The sequence below is a fragment of the Babylonia areolata genome, chromosome 10 (assembly GCF_041734735.1).
Source record: "Babylonia areolata isolate BAREFJ2019XMU chromosome 10, ASM4173473v1, whole genome shotgun sequence".
Taxonomy (NCBI): Eukaryota; Metazoa; Mollusca; class Gastropoda; order Neogastropoda; family Buccinidae; genus Babylonia; species Babylonia areolata.
Window position 1 is genome coordinate 35,890,831 of NC_134885.1, and position 23,094 is coordinate 35,913,924.

A 23,094-nucleotide genomic window follows, 5' to 3' on the forward strand; every position below is an offset into this window, starting at 1 on the left:
CCACCATGGCCATGGCTGTGGTCATAGCCGTCTCCCCCCATCAGGCGCTGTTGGTAGAAGTAGCGTGCCGCGTTGAGGCGCTCATTGGTGGTCATGCCCAGCCACGATACCTGCACACAGGCCAAACACAGTGTGTTGTAGAGCACTGTATTGATATGACGGGCGCAACAGTCAAGTGGTTAAGTGTTGGACTTTCAATCTGAAGGTCCTGGGTTCGAATCTCATTAAAACCGCCTGATGAGTAAAGGGTGGAGATTTTTTCCGATCTCCCAGGTCAACATATGTTGTGCAGGTGTGCTTGTGCCCGAACCCCCTTCGTGTGTATACACAAGCAGATCACATATGCACGTTAAAGATCCTGCTATCCATGTCAGCGTTCAGTGGGTTATGGAAACAAGAACATACCCAGCATGCACACCCCCGAAAACGGAGTACAGCTGCCTACATGGTGGGGTAAAAACGGTCATACACGTAAAAGCCCACTCATGTACATACAAGTGAACGTGGGAGTTGCTGCCCACGAATGAAGTAGTGGTACTGATTTGCGCCGTATTGCATTGTGCTGTATTGTATTGTACTGCATTGTATTGTACTGCACTGCAGTGTATTGTCACAACAGATTTCTCTGTGTGAAATTCTGACTGCTCTGTCTGGGCACAGCATGAAGCCATGATGCAGCCTCCACCCCACTTTTTTTTCTGTCTGAAAGTGGTTTTTTAAAAATCTTTTTTCTTCTTTCTCAGTATCAGAGGTGCTGTGCTGTGCTGTTAGTGGAGCGGTGGCTCAGTGCTAATGCGCCCGACTAGGAACAAAGTGTCTGCCAGTTTGAGTCCTGCATGAACCAGGGGTTTTCACTCTCCAGAGGACCTTGAGAAGTGGTCTGAGTGCTAGTTTGTTTGGATGAGACGATAACTTGAGGCCCTGTGAGCAACAAGACTGATATACTGTAGTATGTTATCCTCCAACACACACTCCAAAAGAATCATCCACACTCCTTCACGTCACTGAACACACACAAACACACTCTTAAACCCACACACCTTGACATCATGAAATTCTTACACCCAAGTGCTGAACAACTTGACTTTACTTTGCACAACCCCACCCCTCCCTCCCAACCTCTTCCCCTGCCTCACACACACACACACACACACACACAGAGAAAGACAGATACAAACACACAAACACATAGACAGACAGATATACACAAACACACACACACACACAGAAAGAAGAAATAAATCAGTGCCAGAGCTTGGTGCACCCTGGCGCCACGTGTGAGCCCCCCTCCCACCACCCTGACCCGCCCCCCACCTGGTAGATCTGGCAGCAGAAGAGGGCGGTGACCCAGATCATGTGGCCCAGGGCGTTCAGCCCGATCCAGCCCACCCAGGGCGAGGATTTGAAGATCTTGTAGACCACCCCCGTGATGCCGTCCTCGTAGATATCCAGAGTGCAGTTGTGCTGCAAGTCTGTCAGAGCAGCACACACACACATGCACACATACACACATATACACACACAAGAGTCAGAGGTGAAGGACGGATACCCATCATGGGTCATCCCCATGCACGAGTTGAATATCTGTTGTACTGTAAATACAATGTTGCATACATAAACCCTGAACATCAGTTAACTCTTTTGTAATAAATGTATGGCTATATACATGAAGAAAAGAAGTATACTGAAGTATAATTAAAGAAAAACAAGGAAAAATTAAAAACAAAAAAATCAAAGTTGAAAAGTGATGGGAGAAATAAGCAGAGAAACAAAAGTAAATGAGAGTATGTACATGCGTGTAATCACAAGAGCGCGCGCACGCGTGCGTGTGTGTGTGTGCATGTGCATGTGTGTGTGTGTGTATAGGTGTGGGTGTGAACAAATACACGCTTATCAACCTGGCTGTCTGAAGCACAAGCACATGTCTCTGTGCTAAAGTCTGTGTGTGTATACAGAGTTGAACAGAATAATTTCATTTGTCATGAAACCTTAAGGTTTATAAGACACAAAGCACACATATTCAAATATATAAATAGTTATCATCACATGTTGGTACAGCATTCTTCTTCTTCATTCATGGGCTGCAACTTCCACTGTCACTCGTAAACGAGTGGGCTTTTACGTGTATGACCATTTTTTTTACCCGCTGGTACAGCATTCAAACAAAAATTTTTCCAACCTTGGCTGTACGTCACTTACGAACATCAACTGACTGGGAACATTACACGCATGTAATTCTTGCATATCCATTAAAAAACAAAAAAAACTTTTTTCTACTAACAGTGTTTAATCTGATTCAATGGCTGATGGATGTTGTCTACATTCTAACACCTGTCTATCCACATACAGGCACTTGCTGTGCACTAAGGTACTCACATAAACTGCAGCCATATAGACACCAGCCGATCATGCCCATCAGGAAGAAGAGGTAGCCTAGGAAGTACTTGTGGTTGTGGGCACCTGACAGACACACGCAGGCATCATACTATATTATATTACATTGTATTAGATTGCACCGTTTTGTGTACTTACTGTACTGTACTGTACTGAATAGCACTGCATTATTTCTTCTTCTTCTTCTGCGCTCGTGGGCTGCAACTCACACGTTCACTCATATATACGCGAGTGGGCTTTACGTGTATGACCGTTTTTACACAGCCATGTAGGCAGCCATACTCCGCTTTCAGGGGTGTGCATGATGGGTATCTTCTTGTTTCCATAACTAACCGAACGCTGACATGGATTACAGGATCTTTAACGTGCGTATTTGATCTTCTGCTTGCGTATACACACGAAGGGGGTTCAGGCACTCAGGTCTGCACATATGTTGACCTGGGAGATCGTAAAAATCTCCACCCTTTACTCACCAGGCGCCACCACCATGATTCGAACCCAAGACCCTGAGATTGGAAGTTCAAAGCTTTAGACATTCGGCTATTGCGCCCGTTGCTACATTATTTAATTTTGTGTTGTATTGTACTGCACCATATTGTATTGTGCATTGTATCATGTACTGTATATTGTATGGCGTACTGTACTGTATTCTATTATGTACTGCACTGTATTGTGTGACACAGCATTGCATTGTACTGTATTGTGTTACACTGTACTGTACATGTTCTGTACTCAACTGTGTTGTGCTGCAATGTATGGAAATGCATGGCATCTTGTCCCAACGAGATTTCTGAGTGAAACAAACTGCGGGTTGCTCCCCCAACTCCCAGCCTCACGTAACAACTAAAGTTCCCCACAACTGACTCAATGACGCAGCTGTTGACTCAGGGGAAGAGGTGGTTGAACTTAGCCACACAGCAGTTTTGTACGGTATGTATTATACTACAATGCATTGCAATGCACTGTATTCTACTATATTGCTTAGCACTGAATTGCACTGCGTGGCGTTGTACTATACTACACTGTATTGTACTGTGTAACATTGTGTTGTACTGCGTTGCATTGTACTACATAGTACTACACTGAATTGTGCTAAATTGTACTGTACTGCATTGCCTTGTACCATGATTGTATTGTACTACATCATGTTGCATTGCGCTGTATTGTATTGTACTGCGTAATGCTTTATTGCACAGTGTCGCGCTGCCCTGCGTTGCACTGTATCCTCTCATACCCCATTGCAACCTCGTCCCAACAAGATCGCCCTCACCCACACAGTCCCTACACCCAGCACCGGTCCACACACCCCAACCCGCTCACTCACACTCACTCAGGGACTCACCGACACAGTTGTCGATCCACGGACAGTGGTGGTCGAACTTGGCCACACAGCGGTTGCAGATGGCGCAGTGCTTGGAGCGCATGGGGCGCCGGATCAGGCAGGTGCTGCAGAACTGGGTCAGCGTCAGGGTTTGGCTCTCCGCCAGCTCCAGAATCGTCTGTGATAGTGGTGAGGTCAGCGTGTTGACGTGCGTGTGCGTGTTAAGACATCAGCAGCAGCAGCAGCAGCAGCAACAAGAGGACACATAAGCGTCAAGTCAAATACTAATAATATTAATGCAGATTTATGCTCACACCACCCATACAGGCGGCTTGTGGCATTTATGATAACAGTTATACATACACAGATATATACAAGCACTGAAGTACTACATACCATGCACAAACAAGCTTGCGCACACATAAATGAAAACATACATGTTTGCACATTGTCAGCTGAAGTTCAAAAAACACATCCGATCTTGTGGCTTGTAGCCCAGCCGATGCCCCAAAAGGGCCATTTTAGGGCTGAGTACGCAGTTTTTAAAAACCTGTCAAATGGAAACCAAAATAAATGTTTAAAAAGATCACTTAAAATAATGTCATAAAGACCCATTCACACAAGCCTCGTTCAGATCATGTAACATTCAAATGCAGAAAAAAAAAAATCAAAAAAAAATCATTCATTTCCTTCAGGAAATATCCACAAGATGAGTGAAATTCAGACTTAGCTTTGATAGCAACGACAAAACATTTCTCAGACATCAAAACTAAAACATTCACACGCAAATCCCTGACTTTCTGTTGCTGTTCTATTTGGAGGACAAATGTGGTATCAACAGCAACATATTTCCAGAGAAACTCAATTTTGTTTATCACCTGACACATATACACATACATGCAGACAGACAACCCCAACAGGGCTATTACATACACTCACTTTGTTTACAAGAGTCAGTCTATGAACGCCAACAAAATGACAAAAGAAAAAGAACACTCACCTCTCCCATCCACACTCCCCCTCACACACACACACACACACATGCAACAAAAACTCTTGCATACACAACATGAGGACAGTGGAGATAAGTAAATAAGTAATATCATCTCCTCGGTAGTATAGTGGTCAGTATCCCCGCCTGTCACGCGGGAGACCGGGGTTCAATTCCCCACCGGGGCGAACGATTTTTTTAAGCGCGTTGGGTTACGCTGCTGGTCAGGCATCTGCTTGGCAGATGTGGTGTAGCGTATATGGATTTGTCCGAACGCAGTGACGCCTCCCTGAGCTACTGATACTGATACTGAAATGAAATAATAACTTTATCATCTCAGATGAGAGAGAGAGAAAACTGGACAAGAGCATTTTCACATCATAGATGTGGAAACATTTTTATGAAAGCATCCCACATGGTGGAGTGATGGCCTTGTGGTAACACGTCTCGGTGCGTGCGATCGAATCCCATAGTCAGCAGCATTTTCTCCCCCTCCACTACACCATGAGTGGTGGTCTGGACCCCAGTTCATTCAGATGAGATGATGAACTGAGGTCAGGTGTGTAGCATGCATTTAGAGCACGTAATAGAACCCACAGTGACGCTGCACTGTGGTGATGCGCTCTCACTGTGGAGAGCAACCCGGAATTTTACACAGAGAAAAAATCTGTTCTGTGACAAAAGTGGAGTGATGGCTTATACGTAACGCGTCTGCCTAGGAAGCAAGAGAATCTGAGCATGCTGGTTCCAATCACGGCTCAGCCGCTGGTATTTCCTCCCCCTCCACTAGACACTGAGTGGTGGTCTGGATGCTAGTCATTCGGATGACACGATAAACTGAGGTCCTGTGTGCAGCATGCACTTATGCATGTAAAAAAAACCCACGACAACAAAAGGGTTGTTCCTGGCAAAATTCTGTAGAAAAATCCGCTTCGCTAGGAAAAACAAATAAAACTGCACGCAGGAAAAAATACCCCCCCACCCCCCCCCAAAAAAAGGGGTGGCGCTGTAGTGTAGCGATGCACTCTCCCTGGGGAGAGCAGCCCCAATTTCACACAGAGAAATCTGTTGTGATAAAATGAAATACAACCCCCCCCCCAAAAAAATTAATACATTACAATACACATCATCATCGCCCTCCCCTCCCCTCCCATCCCGCGTCCTTCACCCCACTCCATATCCACTGACCTTGACCTTGTCCTCTCTGTTGCTCTTGAGGAAGCCGGGGTCAGTGTGCCAGGCCCTGAAGAAGTTGTAGGTCAGCAGCATGGTATTCAGGATAAAGATCACGTTGGCTGACCGGCTTTCCACATCTGGTCATCGCCGTCAAGGTAGAAAAGCATTGACCGTTGTATGCGATTGTTGTGCAGTACGCATGTGTGTGTGTTTGTGTCAAATGTTTGTGTGAGTGTTAGTGTGTTAGTGTTTGTCAAGTGTGTGTGCGTGTGTGTGTGTGTATGTGTGTGCGCGTGTGCTTGTGCACGTGTATGTGTATGCTTGCATGTGACTACATACATGCATGCATGTGTGCGTGCACGTTCACCTTAAGAACTGTGTCTCTGGACATGCCAAAAGGATTCAGATAATCTAAAAAAGACAAAGAAAAAAAACTATGAGAAGACTGAGAAACACCGAAAGCAGCAGAGCGAGAAAGAGAAAAAAGAGGAGCTACAAAAACGATCACAACCTGCAACCAGCAGAACCACAAAGTGGACCAACAGACAAGAGAGTGGGTGTAAGAGGATTGTGTGCTTACAGTCACACACAGGCATGTACTCGAGTACACACACACGTACACACAGGCACACACACATCTGCATACAGGCAAGGATACACTGCATGAGGTAGAAGACCCAGGTGAAATACATCCAGAACTTGGTGGCCAGATACACAGCTACAGGCATCACATGGTTCATGGACTCGTCAAAGAACAGACTGAAACACAGGACAATACAATTTCAGTGCCTTCAGACATATCTGTATACGCTGCACCATATCTGCTCAGCCTTGAAAGCATGCATAATTATATATTTGTGTACCTATTAAAAAATCTGTGTACCTATCAGAGTAGTTTTCTTCTAGAGAATTATGCAAGAGGCCAGTACTTATGTCGCCATGGGTTATTTTTCAGCGCACAATTGCATGCTGCACACACAGCCTTGGTTTATTATTCTGCCTGAGCTCCTGAGCCAAAATTTGCAATAACTGGTATTAAACCCTCTGAGCCCTGACCACCGCTTTACCGGTGGCAGAGAAAAATGACATAATGCCCTGGTTGAGCGGTGTGTAAACACTTGAAGCATGCAGAGTTTCAACCTGGCCCATCAGGGCAGAAATAAGGGACAAAACATGCGAGAAAACAACTGTACACAACGCAGCAAGTAATTGATATGCTTGATGATTTATCGGAAGTAGATTATGACAATGATTACTCTGATAGTGAGGTGGAATTCGAATCGGATGATTTTGCTACAGATAGTGATGTTGAAAATGAATCTGAGCATGCAGAATCAGTTGATCAAAGGAGGCGTGTCAGGTTGAGACCTGCACGCTTCATGGTAGAAATCGATCTTTTTTATCCAAAGCACATGCACAAAACACAGTGAAAAGGCGCGGCAATGTTGGTACTACGTTCGCTGATGTCAGAATATTACGGTTTTTCTGATTGGCTCTTCAATTAAGTCAACCAACAGCAAAACACAAGTGTTTACACACCGCTCAACCGGTGGCCAGGCATTATGCCACCCCTCCCCACCACCGGTAAAGCGGTGGTCAGGGCTCAAAGGGTTAAAGTAATAGAACACAGGTGCTCGAATAATCACACAATAAAAGAGATATTATCAAACAAATCTGCGGTCTGCGATCTTCAATCCTCTAAAATCCAAGGATCATACTGATGCCAGTGATTCAGATGACACTGTTTCGGACGCAAGGGGGAGAGACAGACAGTACCTGACACACACTCGCCAGATGAAGACGGACGGCACAGCCAGCAGCAGTTTAAAGGTCAGCGATGCCCCCATCTCTGGGATCCAGCCAATCGCAAACAGGGCCAAGAAAGGAAAGATGTACCCAACATACTTCCGTACTTTCTGCAACACAAGGTAATAAATATGGATGAGTGTATGTGTGTGTGTGCATGTGTGAGAATGTGTTTGTGTGTGTGTGGGGGGGTGGGGGGGGAGAGAGAGGGGTGAGGGGGGTGTGTTCATGTGAGTGTGTGTTTAAGTGAGAGTATGTGTGTGTGTGTGAGTGTGTGTGTGCGTATGCGTGTATGCGTGTGTGAACGAGTATGTGTGCATGCATGCACACATTGTGTATATAAATATGTGTTGTGGTGTATGTATGTGTTGTGGTGTATGTGTGTGTTGTGGTGTATGTGTGTGTACTTGTGTGCATGCGGTATGTGTATGTCTGCCTCTGTCTTTGTGTGGTATGTGTGTGTAGTGTGCATGCGTACGTGTGTATCCCAAGTGGTGCCTGTGCGCGTGTGTGACACATGCATACATGTGGACATTCATGCGAGCATGCAGATGCATGTGTGTGTGCAAGCTCATGCCTGTGAGCGCATACGCATGCATGCACACACACACACAGCACGAGCACACACCCCCCACCACCATCCCAGGATGGTGTTTACCTTGTTGGTGGTGAAGCTCTGCAGGGGGTGCTTGATGTCCAGCCCCTGCTCGTAGCGCACCAGGCGCAGTCGCTTGGCCAGCTCCATGTTCTGCGCGCTGATGGCAACGTCCAGGGCACTCTGACCCTGGGCATGACAACCACAACATCACGGGTCAACGTCAGCTGCTGACCACACAAATACGACACATATAACTATACACAAAGACGCCTGCCTACCCTCTGGAACCTTATAACATTGTTGTGAATGGTGTTGACTCAGCTTTATCTGTCTGCCAGCCCGAGCCTGCCTTCAAGAAGCTGCAAGAAATCCCACTAGATGTAAAATAAAACCTATCTGGTAGACCTGAATGGAGCCCAATCAACACCAATCTTGTGCACTCTATGAAAAGAGGATGTTCAGTTTATCTGTTTCATTCATAAGTTTAGTGTGCGTTAAACTGACGTCTTAGAAAGTGAGAATAATCATCAGCATGAGACAAGTGTCTGACACCCCTAACCCTACCATGTTCTGTCTGTTGACGTGCTTGCGACAACAGCAAAATCCGGCACTGGCAAAAAGTTTCAACATCTTTCTTCTACATCATAATTGCCACTATTTTCATTTTCTTGGGGTGAAAAAGTCATTAGAATCCCTGCTGGCAGATTCGTCAAGATTGAACAAACAAAGTGTGTCCTCTTGAAGCAAACATGAGTTTTGTACCACTTACGCCAGTGGACTCGTACCTTGACTGTACACAAAGCTGACACAATAAGACTGCACACGTATTTCATCATGGATGTGTTGAGGAACAATTTGGAACATTTTTTTTTTTTAGGAACATTTTGATTTTCTTTTTTAGTCGGGGGCATGGGGGTTGCGGGGGGTGGGTGGGGGAACATTCAGACCCTCAGTCGGGGGTTGCGGAGGGTGGGTGGGGGAACATTCAGACCCTCAGTCGGGGGTTGCGGGGGGTGGGTGGGGGAACATTCAGACCCTCAGTCGGGGGGTTGTGGAGGGTGGGTGGGGGAACATTCAGACCCTCAGTCGGGGGGTTGTGGAGGGTGGGTGGGGGAACATTCAGACCCTCAGTCCCATCAGCAAAAGCACAGACCCAAGAAGTGACCTGACCGAGAATGAAGTCATGTCCTTTCCAGCTGAGGCAAACGAATCAGCTGACTGGTCTGCTCGATGCAGGTTCATTGTAAACGCACGCATGACTGGCTCAGCTTCATCATCTGAGAAGAGTCACCAGTGTGACACTCTACCCAAGCCCACGCTCAGTGCAGGGTATGCATTGTGAAACTACCAAACAGCTTTCAACACGAAAACATGACAGCTGACCTAGCTTGCCAAAAATGAACTCAGAACAGTGATGTCAACTGAATATCAGGCCAAGGTCTAGCGGAGGAAGGATAAGTAAAACCCCAGTCCATGAGATTCGAACCCGTGGACAGTCGCTTCTTAACTGAGTGCATTACCATTAGGCCACTGTTCATTCTTTGTTGCCGTTTTTTTAAAAAAGATTAATTTGTTTAATTTTCATATTTTCCCTTTTTACATCTTTCTTACCCCTGAAAACGGAGCATGGTTATCTACATGGTGGGGTAAAAACGGTCATACACGTAAAAGCCAACTCGTTGCAGCCCACGAACAAAGATGAAGAATACCTTTCTCATTTCTTCTTTTTTTTCCCCTTTGACCCTTTGTGCTGCGAGGGCACCATGTGCAAAAAAAGCCACAAAAGCTTATGTTCAACCCTCGTTAATAAAGATTTTTGTCTTGTCTATTCTAGTCTAGTCAAGTCTAGTCTTGTCCTGTCCCATGACGGCCAGCACAACCTCCAGGTGACCTGCGAACCCTCACCTTGCTGTTCAGGATGTTGAGGTCGGCTCCGGCGTCCAGCAGCATCTTGACGCAGACGTGGTTGCCCGTCTGACATGCCCAGTGCAGTGCCGTGTTGCCGTGGAACTTGTCCGCCTTGTTCACCGAGGCCCCAAAGGTCAGCAGGAGTCGCACAGGGTCATAGCTACAGCATGGAGAAGCCACACACAGAAGAAAAATTAACAACAAATGACGAAAGGCAAATGTACAGCTTTACAGTGTGGAGCAGTCACACATAAAGAAAATGAACTTATGATGAAAGGAAAATGCAGCCATGCACAGAGGAATCAGTCAAAGAAATGAACAAAATGACAAAAGCTAAGTGTGGCTATGTGTGGAGAAACCACACAAAGAAATGAACAAATGACGAAAGATAAATTCGGCTATGTGTGTGTCGGGTTGTAGGTGGGGCACACTGCACTGAAATTAAATTATGTATCTCAAAATGCAATAATAACAACAACACCAAAAACCTGAAATATATGTCAGTGTGAAAGAACCACACAAAGAAATGAACAAATTACACAAGGTAAATGTGGATATGGATGGAGGAATCACAAAATGATCAAATGACGAAAGTTAAATGTGGCTATGTATGGAAGAATCCCACAAAGAAATGAACAAATGACAAAAGGCAAACGTGGGTATGTGTAGAGGAATCACGCAAAGAAATGAACAAATGACGAAAGATAAATGTGGGTATGTGTGGAAGAATCACACAAAGAAATGAACAAATGACAAAAGATAAATGTGGGTATGTGTGGAAGAATCACACAAAGAAATGAACAAATGACAAAAGGCAAATGTGGGTATGTGTGGAAGAATCACACAAAGAAATGAACAAATGACAAAAGGCAAATGTGGGTATGTGTGGAAGAATCACACAAAGAAATGAACAAGAATAGCAATTTTAGTTATGCATTGAGGAATCATGCAGAGAAATGAACAAATGACAAAAGGCAAATGTAGCTGTGTGTGGGCATGAAGGAATCGCAAAGAAATGAACAAATGATGAAAGGCAAATGTAACTACGCAAGGAAGAATCACATAAATAAAAGAACAAGAAAAGCAAATGTAGCCGTGTGTGGAGGAATCACACAAAGAAATCAACAAATGACAAAAGGAAAATGTAGCTACGCACGGAAGAATCACACAAAGAAATGAACAAGAAAAGCAAATGTGAACTATGTGTGGAGGAATCCAGGTGTGGCTGTGTATAGGGAAACTTGGAATGAGAGGTGTGAGAGTAATGCCACTCTGAAATGGTGCAGATGATGGGGCAAGAGAAAAAAAAAAAAAAAAAAAAAGCAACAACCCACCCACCCCCACCCCCCAAAACTACACAGATCATAGCATACCATCTTAGTCATTAAGAATCTTAAGACAAATAAGACAAGGTTGCACTGAGGACGTCAGCTCTTCTGCTCAATCTATTATTCTGATTACAAAAAAAAAAAAAAAAAAAAAAAAAAAAAAGGATGACTGACCCAAACACTCTGTAAGCAGCCCACATGACAGCAGTCATTCCCGTCTTGTCGGGCAGGTCCACATCCTGGCCCTTGGCAATCAGGTAGGCCACGATGGCTGTGTGGCCAAACTGTGCTGCCAGATGGATGCAGCTGTAACCTGTGGGAGAAAAAAGAAAATTTTAAAAAGCAAAAAAACAAATGTGTTGGGGGAAGTTAATGAAGAGGTGGTGTGCATGCGAGTATGTGTATGTTCGAGAGACAGAGAGAGGTAGAGAAAGAGAGAGAGAAAGAGAGAGAGAGAGAGAGTGTGAGAGATTGAAACTATGTGTGCGTGTGTACATGCATGTGTGTGTTTGTGTATGAGTTTGAGCATGTGTGTGTGTATGTGTATGTGTATGTGTGTGTGTGTGTGTGTGTGTGTGAGATAGAGAGAGATTGAGAGAGATTGAGAGAGAGAGAGAGAGAGTCAAAGTCAAAAAATGTTTTAATTGTCAGGCCTCTGGTTGATAACAACAGGAGTCAAAGCAAAATGTAGCATGCAACATGTGTTCATTTACATATCATTCAGGCATTTTTTCCTCAGTGTTAGTGCTTTATAGATGTACATTGACAGTGTCAAGATTTTTCAGAATTTTCACTTGCTAAGACGGAAGGAAGTCTAGACAATGATGGGCTTCTGAAGTATCTGAGCGGATTAATTCGTGTCTCAATTCCAAATATTTTGGACATACGAAAAAAGTGTATTTCATTTTCAATCGCACTGGAACAAAAAGGACAGCAGCTATCAGCATTATTCAAATTTGGCTTGTACTGTAAATAACTACGTTTAATTGGAGACATACCCATTCTAAACTTAGCAAGGCAATTTCGAAAGTTAACATTCCTGAGCTGGTATATATAAGCTTTAGGAGATATAGTTTGGTTGAAGCTTGCATACATTTGAAAGAAATTGTGACCTTCAAGTGCAGCTTGCCATTCTTAAATGGAAGAATCAATTAGTCTCTGTTTGAATTCTGAAAGAAATATTTTAGCATTCCCCACACCTTGTGCTTCCCAAACAAAGCCAAATCCAAACATATATAAAACATTACGTACACCACATGCCCATGTAACATAATTTTGACTTTGCAGAGACAATAACATATTATAAGCTGTTTTTGTGTATCTGTATTCATTCAGGCATACTATTCGAAGCCAGAACTTAACCCACCTTATATAAGCATTGATAAAAAGTGGGTATTTTCCTGTTTCTCCATATATCATGTGTCTAGGTGACTCTGGACTCACACCCAAAAAACGTTTCAGTGTTGATTAATGAATTCTTTCTATATATTCTTGATCAACAGTTAAACCCCATATTTCAGACCCATACATTTGTATAGGCTGTATCTGACAACCAAACATCTTAAAAAATACCTGTGGTGAATGTTCTCCAATGGACCAAAGTATTTTTATTATTGCTGAAACCCCTTTCCTTGCTTGATCTGCGAGATCTTTAAGAGAATGAGAGAACGCAAGTCTTGTGGAAAGATAAATTCCAAGGTATTTATACATGTTAACAATTTGTAATTCTTCATTTCCAAATGACCACCTTTCTGCTAAAGATAAATGCCCACCATTTCTAAAAACAACTACGCTTGATTCATCTAACAACTAGATCAAGTCATTCTGAATTTCTGTATAATACATTCAACTGATTTTGGAGGCCAATAACGCTATCAGAGAATAAAACAACGTCATGTGCAAAAAGAAGAATAAATAATTCAATAAAGTCTGACGACAGCTGAACACCATGCCTACCACTACAAAGAATTTCTTTTATTAATTCATTAATTAATAGTGAAAAAAGAACTGGTGAGCAGGCCTCCCCTTGTTTCAAACCCCGTGGACACAGAAAAGCTTGAGTTACATCACCACCATTGTGAAGGCAGAACAAAATAATTGCTGACACAAAAACCCAGGCACAAAACAGCGCATGTCCTGTCCACTGTAAATCTCTCCTACTTCTTCACTGTCATAACGTTTCTGAGTACATCTTCTTGAAAAGTAGTCTTGGATAAACACCTGCAAACCAGCCCACTGCACAACGATAGGCTTGCAGGCTGACTGTCATTGCGTTTGTTAAGTGTTCACGGAGCACCGCAAAAACACGTCCGACCTGTTCGACGGTCAGCTGTGAACTTTCAGAGAGAGAGAGAGAGAGACAGAGAGAAATAATTCAGACTGTATACGTAGGCTCCACAGTTTTCTTTTCCAATCTGCATCATTTCTGTTCACCTCACCTTCTCCGTCTCTCACTGAGGGATCAGCACCGTACGCAATGAGCAGCACAACCATGTTAAGGTGACCTTGCCTGCAGACACATCAAACCTTCTGTCACTTCCCTTGTTACTGTATGTCAATTTGACACAATATGCACAACACTCCGTACACACAAAATTTTTTTTCTTCTTTTACCTTCATTGAAAGGTGGTGCCCTGGCAGAGTCGGTTAAACTCATAATTTTATGTCACATCTTTTCTTGTTTCACTTTACCAATTCCTGGATGCATGCACATAATTCTCAGATTAAACCCATTAACGTCACATCTTTCCTTTATTCTGTCACCATTGATGAGGATGGTATGACATAAGGATGGTGATTTGGCATGCACACACACACACATACAAACACTGAAACACACACAACCATGCATACACACAGGGACACATTTCCATACACACAACACATGAATTAAAATATATGCAGAACACACACACAGTACACACACATGCACACATACACATACACACACATAGTACACACACACCTTACATACACACATGCATGCACACACATGCAAAACATCATTCATACCGGGTGGCCCAGTGTAAAGGTGTAGAATTCAGATCTCCTCCCAACCTGTCAACCACTGCTCCTTTGGCGATGAAGTACCTGTCAGGAAGAAAAAAGAAGAAGAAAAACTCAAGACACTGAAAAATAATCAATCAACTAATCGGTTGTTCACTCAATCAGTTAACTTAATGAGTTAATCATCAAACAACCTGTCAACCACTTCCAGCCAGACTGTCACCCAATCAATCACTCAACCTGAAATCAGTGACAAACATGACAGATTTGCCAGCTTTCACAACATGAGTGTGTGAGTGCATGTGTTAGCCAGTATCAGAGTATGCCTGTGTGTGAACATGGTGTGCATGTAATTGTGTGTGTGAGTGTGTGAGTGTGCATGCATGCGTCAATGGGTAGGTGATGGGGGCGAGGTGGAAGAGATGTGTGAGTTTTGAGTGATGTCACAGTCTTTAAAATGGTATTCTCCACAAGTATTTATCTTAACATTTTTCAATATACTGTGTCACATTTAAACATATGAATTGATAAATATGCTCAGAGCTGTAATGGAAAGCAAGGCAAGGGCTATATAAATTATCATTTTTATTATTTATTACAACTAATCGCTATGGCTCAATTGTTCAGCTTATATCAGAGACTGACATAAGCTTATCACTGGGCCAAACAGCAAAGTGAGGGCTGTATGATAAATGGTTTCTCCATTGCAATGGGGATTGATTTACAGATAAGTCTTTTGTGAAGGTCTATGCCTCTCAAATTAGGAGGCAAGATTGCACTGGCTCCTAATGCTGCAGCCTTGGGGGCTAGTTGGCCTTTGGGGACCATCCTAATGCTGACTGTCCCAAGCCCTCTTGGCTGAGAGAGTGGGGAATATAACTTGGGCAAGGTGTTCACCACTACAAATTAATTCCAGCCTAGATAGTTGGGACAGCAGTTGAGTTCCTCTGCTGTTTTGATGGTCATAGTCGGACACGATTGACTATCATACATACATTATTAATTGCGGTGTGCCTAAAGCAGACAGACAGACAACTTAACTGTGGTGTGCCCACAACGGACAGACAGACACTTAACTATGGTGTGCCCATGGTGGACAGACAGACAGACACCTACTTGACGATATCAATTCTGTTGTTGATGGCAGCCCAGTGCAACAGGCTGACATTCTCCTTGTCCATCTGGTTAACGTCGAACCCTGCCTCCACCAGCTCCCGCACCCGCGGGAACACCCCATACTGGGTGGCGCGCACAATGTCAAAGTTCTTGTAGTCATCCTGCACTGACCCCGTCTGCATGCTGGAGGGCTGCTCATTTTTTGGAGTCTCTTCGCTCTCCTGTCAAGATGAGTGAATGAACTTGAATATATCAGGTGTATCCACGGAGCCACCTGGAGAACTATTCATACTCACAGCAAAGTTCATTCCGGAGTAAGAGCAGCACTGGTTAACTGACCCATCTCTTATTGTTAAAACAGCATTGGCGAACTGACCCATCTCTTATTGTTAAAAGTCACTTTCAAGTTCTACTGGTTTTTCCTCTCAAAGTCAAGTACACTGTATATCGATAAATAACTCTGAGATTGTTTTATGCCAAGTTTACAGTGCTGGTTCTTAGTACTGCAGTGAACATGTAAAGATATCACTTTTACAACAATACTAGAGTAATAATTAATACCTTTTAAGGAAGACATGTGGAACTTGTTGCCTGTTATTATTTGTTTTGTTGTTGTTTTTTCAGCAGATGTGATGTAGCTTGTGTCGATTAATTCACATACTTCGACACCTCCTTGCAAACTGAAATTTGTAAAAATGGATAGGAGGAGGAGGAAAGGAAAATGAAACACAAAAGATATCTAATGAAAGACTGTACAACTCAAATTTGAAACAGATTAAGAAAGACAAAAAATGCATTCATAAACAAAGACAAAATGGTTCCCAATGTATACTACTTCTGGTACAGAAAATATGGTATCCAATTTCTCAAGTCAACCTGGTCTGTAATGAAAAATATCGTAACAGAATCCAGATAAGAGTTCTGCACTGGAAAATACTACACAACATCTACCCTATCTATATCCTTTTACACAAAATGAACATGACAGAAAACAACAAATGCTCTGGCTGCAAAAGATAATGCAGATTATTTAAACTGAATACTGGTTCTGTGACTGTCCAGTACCTTCTGGAAGTATACTGAACCAACCCCATCCCACCCCAAACAAACAAACAAAAAACCCAACAACAATAACAACAAAAAATGACAACAAAACAAAATAATACCCACTTGAAGCTATCAAGCATCAGAAAGGAAATTGTGCACACATTATATTTTCAGAGAAAAAAAAAAGAAAGAAAGAAAGAAAAAGACAAGTGTCAGTGGGTATGAATCCGAGCAGTGGCCGGACATCAGTTAAACTAAAAGTAAAAGGGTCTATCTTGAGCTTTTTTTTTTCTTTCTCTATCTGTCTATTTTTTTCCTTCTTCTTTTTTTTGTTTATTACTTCTGCTTGAAAAATTGCAGCTCTTTGTTGATTGGTTTCTTTATCCACAAAAATCAGAATACTGACAGACTACTTGACACAGTTATAATATTAATATCTAGAAGTAAGCAATTTTGCACTGGTACATTTCCCTAACATGAGCACATCACTGATGAGAATGTTCTTGCTAAACAGCAAGTTGGTTTTATTTTTTTTTTTTTTAATCATTACTGTATGCTGGCACCGCTTGAGTAAAGTAGCATTTCTGATAAGCCAGATCTCTTCAGTACATCCAAATTGATTCTGTTGACATGGCAGTAGTTCAGGAGATAAAAGTATGCATAAAATTATGAAAATTTTATACCTCCATTATATTTCTGTGATTCACATCAAGAAATAGCCACTGAACTGATTCCTTTCACTCAAAACAACCTGTTACTGAAGCCAGAGAAGGGATGTTCAGGCAGAGAAGTGTCCAATTATATCTGCTCTTTAAATGGGCTCCAAAAGCTTTTTTGGCAAACACTTAGTGTTTCAGTCTCTTTAACACTTTTTGTGACATGCCTTGTTGCTTTTCCTTTTGGTAACACATTCTTTGACAAGCACAAATTTGGTGTGTGTGTGTGTGTGTGTGTGTGTGTGTGTGTGTGTGTGTACATGTACGTGCCTATGCAAAATACGCATGTATATCTCCTGTAATTTTATGAGGAAATCTAACTCCACTTTAATAATCCACAGCAAACTGATGTTGGGAGTGTTCTTTAAAGACGAGTTGTTTGGAATGTATTGCGAAACACTTCCAACTTGTCAACAGAGAGCCCGCCCACAATTAAATCATGGCAGTTTGATTGTGGGATCTCGAAACAATACTCTGAAAAAAATCTATATGCAGAATAAGCCATATGATATCTGTTATGATTCTCCTCCATTACTTCTCGTTCAAATAAGATAATTTCTATCTTGTTCGGTTACAGCTCTGTCTTGATAAGCGCTTGTGTTACCATGCAAACCAAACTGTCGGTGTGATTTCACAGAAGAGCCTAGGGTGTGCATGGACTTCGCAAAACATCCCGTCTGTTCAAAGTGGGCAAAACTGGAATGACGTATAGTCGCTTTTAAACCATTAACAATGACGCGACATTTTACCTGCAAAAGCAGCGACTGCATTGGGTTGCAAGTGGGATCGTGGTCCGCCATGATTGCAGAAGAGTGGGCCTTATCAGTCAAATGGAGTTACCATCTGAAACGAAGTCATTGATATCTATTTATTTAGAAATGAGATAAACAAAGAGAGAATTGTATCCTTCACGTTCCTGATAAACAACTGACATGTTTATTTATTTTTTTTAATGGTATACAAATTAAATGCATATTACATTGAATGATGTGCCTATCTAGATATAGTAATAATACAAGCTAAAAGATGCTACATTCTTGTCGGCCTCGTGGCCTAATGGATAAGGCGTCTGACTTCGGATCAGAAGATTGCGAGTTCGAATCTCGTCGGGGTCGTACTGGTCATTTTTTTTTTCTTTCTCACTCCTGCACCCCGTTTCAACAAGTGCGATTCTTCTTTTTCTTCTTTTCGGTCGCACTTGTCACAGAGTCAGGCTGGCCTGCGAGACCAATGTCGTCGTGGCTTCCAGGTCTTGTGGTCGCAGTGCTGCCTTCACAAGGGTCTTCTTTTCAGCGAAGCTAACACTGTTGTTTGGTTGTCTTTCTTTCGCTCCGAGTTTGGCGAGCTGGTCCGCAATTTCGTTGCCTGGAATTCCGCAGTGGGCTGGAACCCATTGCAGGACTACTCGTCGTTGCTGGGCAACTTCTTGTAGCCTAGCCTAGTTTCTCCTTGAGACGAGGAAGTTTATCTCCTGCAAGGGCTTCCAGGACAGACAACGCATCTGTCAGAAAGACAACTTGTGGGCATTCGCTCTCTGAGTCGTGAACCATTGAAGCGGCCTCCATGAGCGCCTGAACCTCAGCTGCGTAGTTTGAACAGTACAACAAGTGCGATAGTTCCAGTGCATTTCAGCTCTTTTTTCAGGAACTGACAAGAACAGACACAGTCAGAGAACGTTTATTCATTTATTTATTTGTCTATTAATTCTTATTCTTATTAATATGATAAAAACTATTATTTTTATTCTTAGTAGTAGCAGTAGTAGTGGTAGTGGTAGTAGTTGTATTTCCCCCTTCTACTTTATCTTATTCAATTCATATATATTCATTTGTTTAAAATTGTATTCTTAATTAGTTAATTAATTTACTTACTATATTTCCTGTTTGTTTTGTTCTTGTTGTTTTTTGTAGGACCTGAAACCTCCTGGCTATTTTTCCCACTTTCATCCCCCGCCCCCCCCCCCCCCCCTTTTTTTCTTTTTTTTTTTTTTTTTTACACACACACACACACACACACACACACACACACACTGACGCTGTTTTTTTTGGTGTCTATTGTGGGGCCTCCAACCTCGATCCTATTTTCCAACTTTCTGATTTTTTCCCTCTACTTTGTTTTCTGTTTTTCTCTTTTTCTTTCGTTTTTTTCTTTTCTTTTCTGATCTGACTTTTTTTTTTTTTTTTTTTTTTTTTTTTTTTTTTAGTCTTCTTTCATTTTCTTTTCTTTTACATCCATTCATGCACAGTTCTTTGTCTGCTTCACTTTCTATTGATGGGCAACGTTTGTCGACTTAAGTGTACGATTTGATACATGAACTGTGTCTAAGACAAAGTATTTTTTTATATTAAAAAAGTATTTTTAACTTGATCTTTTATCTATTTATCTAATATTTTTTGTTGAAAAAATATCTATTTATTTAATTACTTCATTTCATTCCATCCTTATTTATCAGTAGTAGTAGTAGTAGTAGTATTTTATTTCATTTATATCAGTTTTTATTTTTATCATTATTATCATTTCATTTCATTATATTTAAAAAAAAAAATTCATCTACTTCTTTTTTTCCTTTCTTTTTTGTTCTCAAGGCCAGACTAAGCGCGTTGGGTTACGCGCTGCTGGTCAGGCATCTGCTTAGCAGATGTGGTGTAGCGTATATTATGGATTTGTCCCAACGCAGTGATGCCTCCTTGAGCTACTGATACTGATACTGACACTGTCTAAGACAACCACTTGTTGCTTTGATTATATATTATCAATATATATATATATATATATATATATATATATATATATATATATATTGTTGTTGTTATCATTATTATTGTTATTATTATTAGTCGTTATTATTATTATCATTATGGTCAAGACTAAGAGAGAGACACACACAGAGATAAACAGAGAGAGAGAGAGAGAGAGATGTCAAACATAAAAGATCGCTTCTTTACTTTTTTTTTTTTTTTTTTTTTAACAAATAGTACAATTTCCCATACCTATTGGCGCAGTGTATTGCCAAACAACGATGAAATATTTTGCTGAAAATGTCTACACTCTGCCACTGTCCGGTGGTGAAAATAATGTACGCTGTCAGCCTGTAGTTAGATGGAGAACTGGCTGCCGACGTTGTTTACCGCAGCTGCCACTACCTCACATTCAGCTCAGTGATTGCGCTATTGTGCTGCACACGGGACCTCGGTGTACTGTCTCATCCAAATGACGAGACGCTCAGTTTGATTCTCCAGTCAAACTTGAGAGAAAGGGCGAGAGCGGGAATCAGTCGACCGCAGACCCCCACGGACACTGTACTCCAGTTGACAGATGTATTAGCGTCTTATAATCATTCTTAGTCAGTGCCAGCTTCAGCCACGGTCCTCCTGAGAACGTCAGGGAAGTTTTTCGCGCTTTATGCACTGCGATCTGATCAGTAAATTTGGCCTGTAACACCGCAAATGTATATAACTGACGTCACACACACACACACACACACACACACACACACACACACACACACACACACACACACACACACACACACATATATATATATATATAGGTATATATATAGGTATAATCGCGTCCTAATTTCAGCTCAACAATTTAGGATGCTAAAGTGAGATTCATTCCGTTCATTCCGTTCCACTTTAGCGTCCTAAATTCAGCTCATATATAATAGAATAGAACAGAATAAGTCTTTATTACCAAGTGTACCGGGGTCACAAGGAATATTGGGGGGGATAGTACATAACAAGATATGAACATAAATCGAAAATCATACACAAACACAGACAAGTGCATATCAACATAAAAACTTGTGCATGCTCACACATGGTTTCAATGCTGCAGTGGGTTTTCATTCGCAGCTTGTTCTTTTATGAAGGACTATGATTACTGTAAACCATGAGGCAAAATTGCAATGGCTCTTAGTGCTGCAGCCTAGACTGAGGCCTTTTGGGATTATCCCAACGCTGACTGTTATAAAGCATACTTGGTCAAGATACTCTCCACTACGATAAAAATTCTAGCCCATATTTCCTAGTCGGAACAGCAGTTGCCGCCACTGCTGTTCTGGTTGTCATAAAGTCCGACACGACTGACAGTCATACATAATTATTTTCGCCTACCTCACAGTTCAGTTTCAGTTTCAGTAGCTCAAGCAGGCGTCACTGCGTTCGGACGAATCCATATACGCTACACCACATCTGCCAAGCAGATGCCTGACCAGCAGCGTAACCCGACGCGCTTAGTCAGGCCTTGAGAAAAAAAAAGAAGAAAAAAAAAAGAAAAAGAAAAAAAAAGGTGAATAAATAATAGATAAGCTTACACAAATAAATAAATAAATAACTAATAACTATAATGTAAATAAATAAATAAATAAATAAGATAACAATGATGATAAATAAGCAAATAGATGTAAAACATGAAGACACACATTCACATATACACCCACACATGCATAACTGATATGCACCGAACATGCAGTTTCACAGCCTCACAGGCACAGGTTTGATTAATTTTAGGTAGATCAATAGTTTTATAAGATGCCCGAGACGACGGATTATTTCTTTGTTCTTGTGTGGAGTAATCGGTGCGGGGCGTCGTCTTCAGAAAAGTCTGGCATCTAACCTTTTGTAGACTGCAGGGTGTCCACAGCCCGATATGCCCACTGGCGGGCTGATATGCCCAGGTCATTGTAACAAAGGCCGTGGGCACATCGGACTGTCCCCTGTGTGTGTGTGTGTGTGTGTGTGTGTCTGTGTGTCTGTGTGTGTGTCTTCATGTCTGTGTTTGTGTGTATGTTTGTTTCACATAATCTATGCACGCGCGGGGTTCTGAAGCAATTTTTAAAAAGTTAACCTGTGGGGGAAAAAAGTGAAATGGTTTGAATTGAAACGATTCACGGTCAAATGCAGCGAGACTGAGATTGATATTTGTTAACTATTCTGATTTTCATTCTGATTAAAAACACTACTTGCACTCCTACCCCCCTCTTTCCCCCCTCCCTCCCAATCTCTCTCTCCCAACATGTACAGTCGCTGTCTCCTTCGTTAGATATACTATACTCTAAGCCTTGAAAAAAATCATACAACTGAAAATCTGGAATGATTAAAACTGCGCGCGCGTGCGTGTTTGTTTCGGGGTGTGTGTGTGTGTGTGTGTGTGTGTGTGTGTGTGCGCGTGCGCGCGCGCGTGCGTATGTATGCGTTTCTGTGTGTGTGTGTGTGTGTGTGTGTGTGTGTGTGTGCCGTGAGAGACCCCCCCCCACCCTCCCCTGTGAGGAGTGGAGGGGGAGAGGGGTGCAGAAGGAGAAAAAGAGAAGGAATCTGGAAAGATAAAAGCTGCGCGCGCGCGCGCGCGCGTGTGTGTGTGTGTGTGTGTGTGTGTGCGAGCGCGCGCGTGCGCACGCGTGCGTGTGTATGCGTTCCTCTGTGTGTGTGTATGTGTGTGTGAGACCCCAGAGAGGAGTGGAGGGGGAGGGGAGGGGGAGAGGAGAGCTGAAATAGGAAAACAGAAAGGTGATAGAAATGGGAGGGGAGGGAGAGAGAGAGAGGTGGTTCTAAAACTCCACGCGGAAGACTTGAGTGGTGTGAAACTGTTCACGATTTTCCCCCGAAGCTCATCTATCCGTGTTGCACGTGTCAGTTGCAGGACGATGTGAGTTCGTGTCATTGCAATCAAAGACACCATTTGGT

General features: G+C 42.5%; 1 protein-coding gene and 1 non-coding gene across 2 annotated transcripts in view; one reads left to right on the forward strand and one right to left on the reverse strand.

Annotated features, from left to right (window-relative positions):
- The window catches only part of LOC143286564 (palmitoyltransferase ZDHHC17-like), a 21,221-nt gene extending 3,006 nt beyond the window's left edge, over positions 1-18,215 (reverse strand). The window contains exons 1-14 of the mRNA XM_076594181.1: positions 18,157-18,215; positions 15,645-15,865; positions 14,535-14,612; positions 13,961-14,031; positions 11,697-11,835; positions 10,192-10,354; positions 8,347-8,472; positions 7,659-7,798; positions 6,541-6,641; positions 5,895-6,019; positions 3,737-3,893; positions 2,377-2,460; positions 1,315-1,472; positions 1-110 (exon numbers count right to left, since the gene is read on the reverse strand). The exon at positions 1-110 is cut by the window's left edge and continues 66 nt beyond it. Coding sequence (XP_076450296.1) covers positions 1-110; positions 1,315-1,472; positions 2,377-2,460; positions 3,737-3,893; positions 5,895-6,019; positions 6,541-6,641; positions 7,659-7,798; positions 8,347-8,472; positions 10,192-10,354; positions 11,697-11,835; positions 13,961-14,031; positions 14,535-14,612; positions 15,645-15,865; positions 18,157-18,207 — 1,724 coding nt within the window. The 5' untranslated portion in view covers positions 18,208-18,215. The remainder of the gene's footprint in view (positions 111-1,314; positions 1,473-2,376; positions 2,461-3,736; positions 3,894-5,894; positions 6,020-6,540; positions 6,642-7,658; positions 7,799-8,346; positions 8,473-10,191; positions 10,355-11,696; positions 11,836-13,960; positions 14,032-14,534; positions 14,613-15,644; positions 15,866-18,156) is intronic.
- Positions 18,216-18,449: 234 nt separating this feature from the next.
- Trnar-ucg (transfer RNA arginine (anticodon UCG)) lies at positions 18,450-18,522 on the forward strand. The gene has a single exon. It is a non-coding gene; the product is annotated as a tRNA-Arg (tRNA).
- The last annotated feature ends 4,572 nt before the right edge of the window (positions 18,523-23,094 follow it).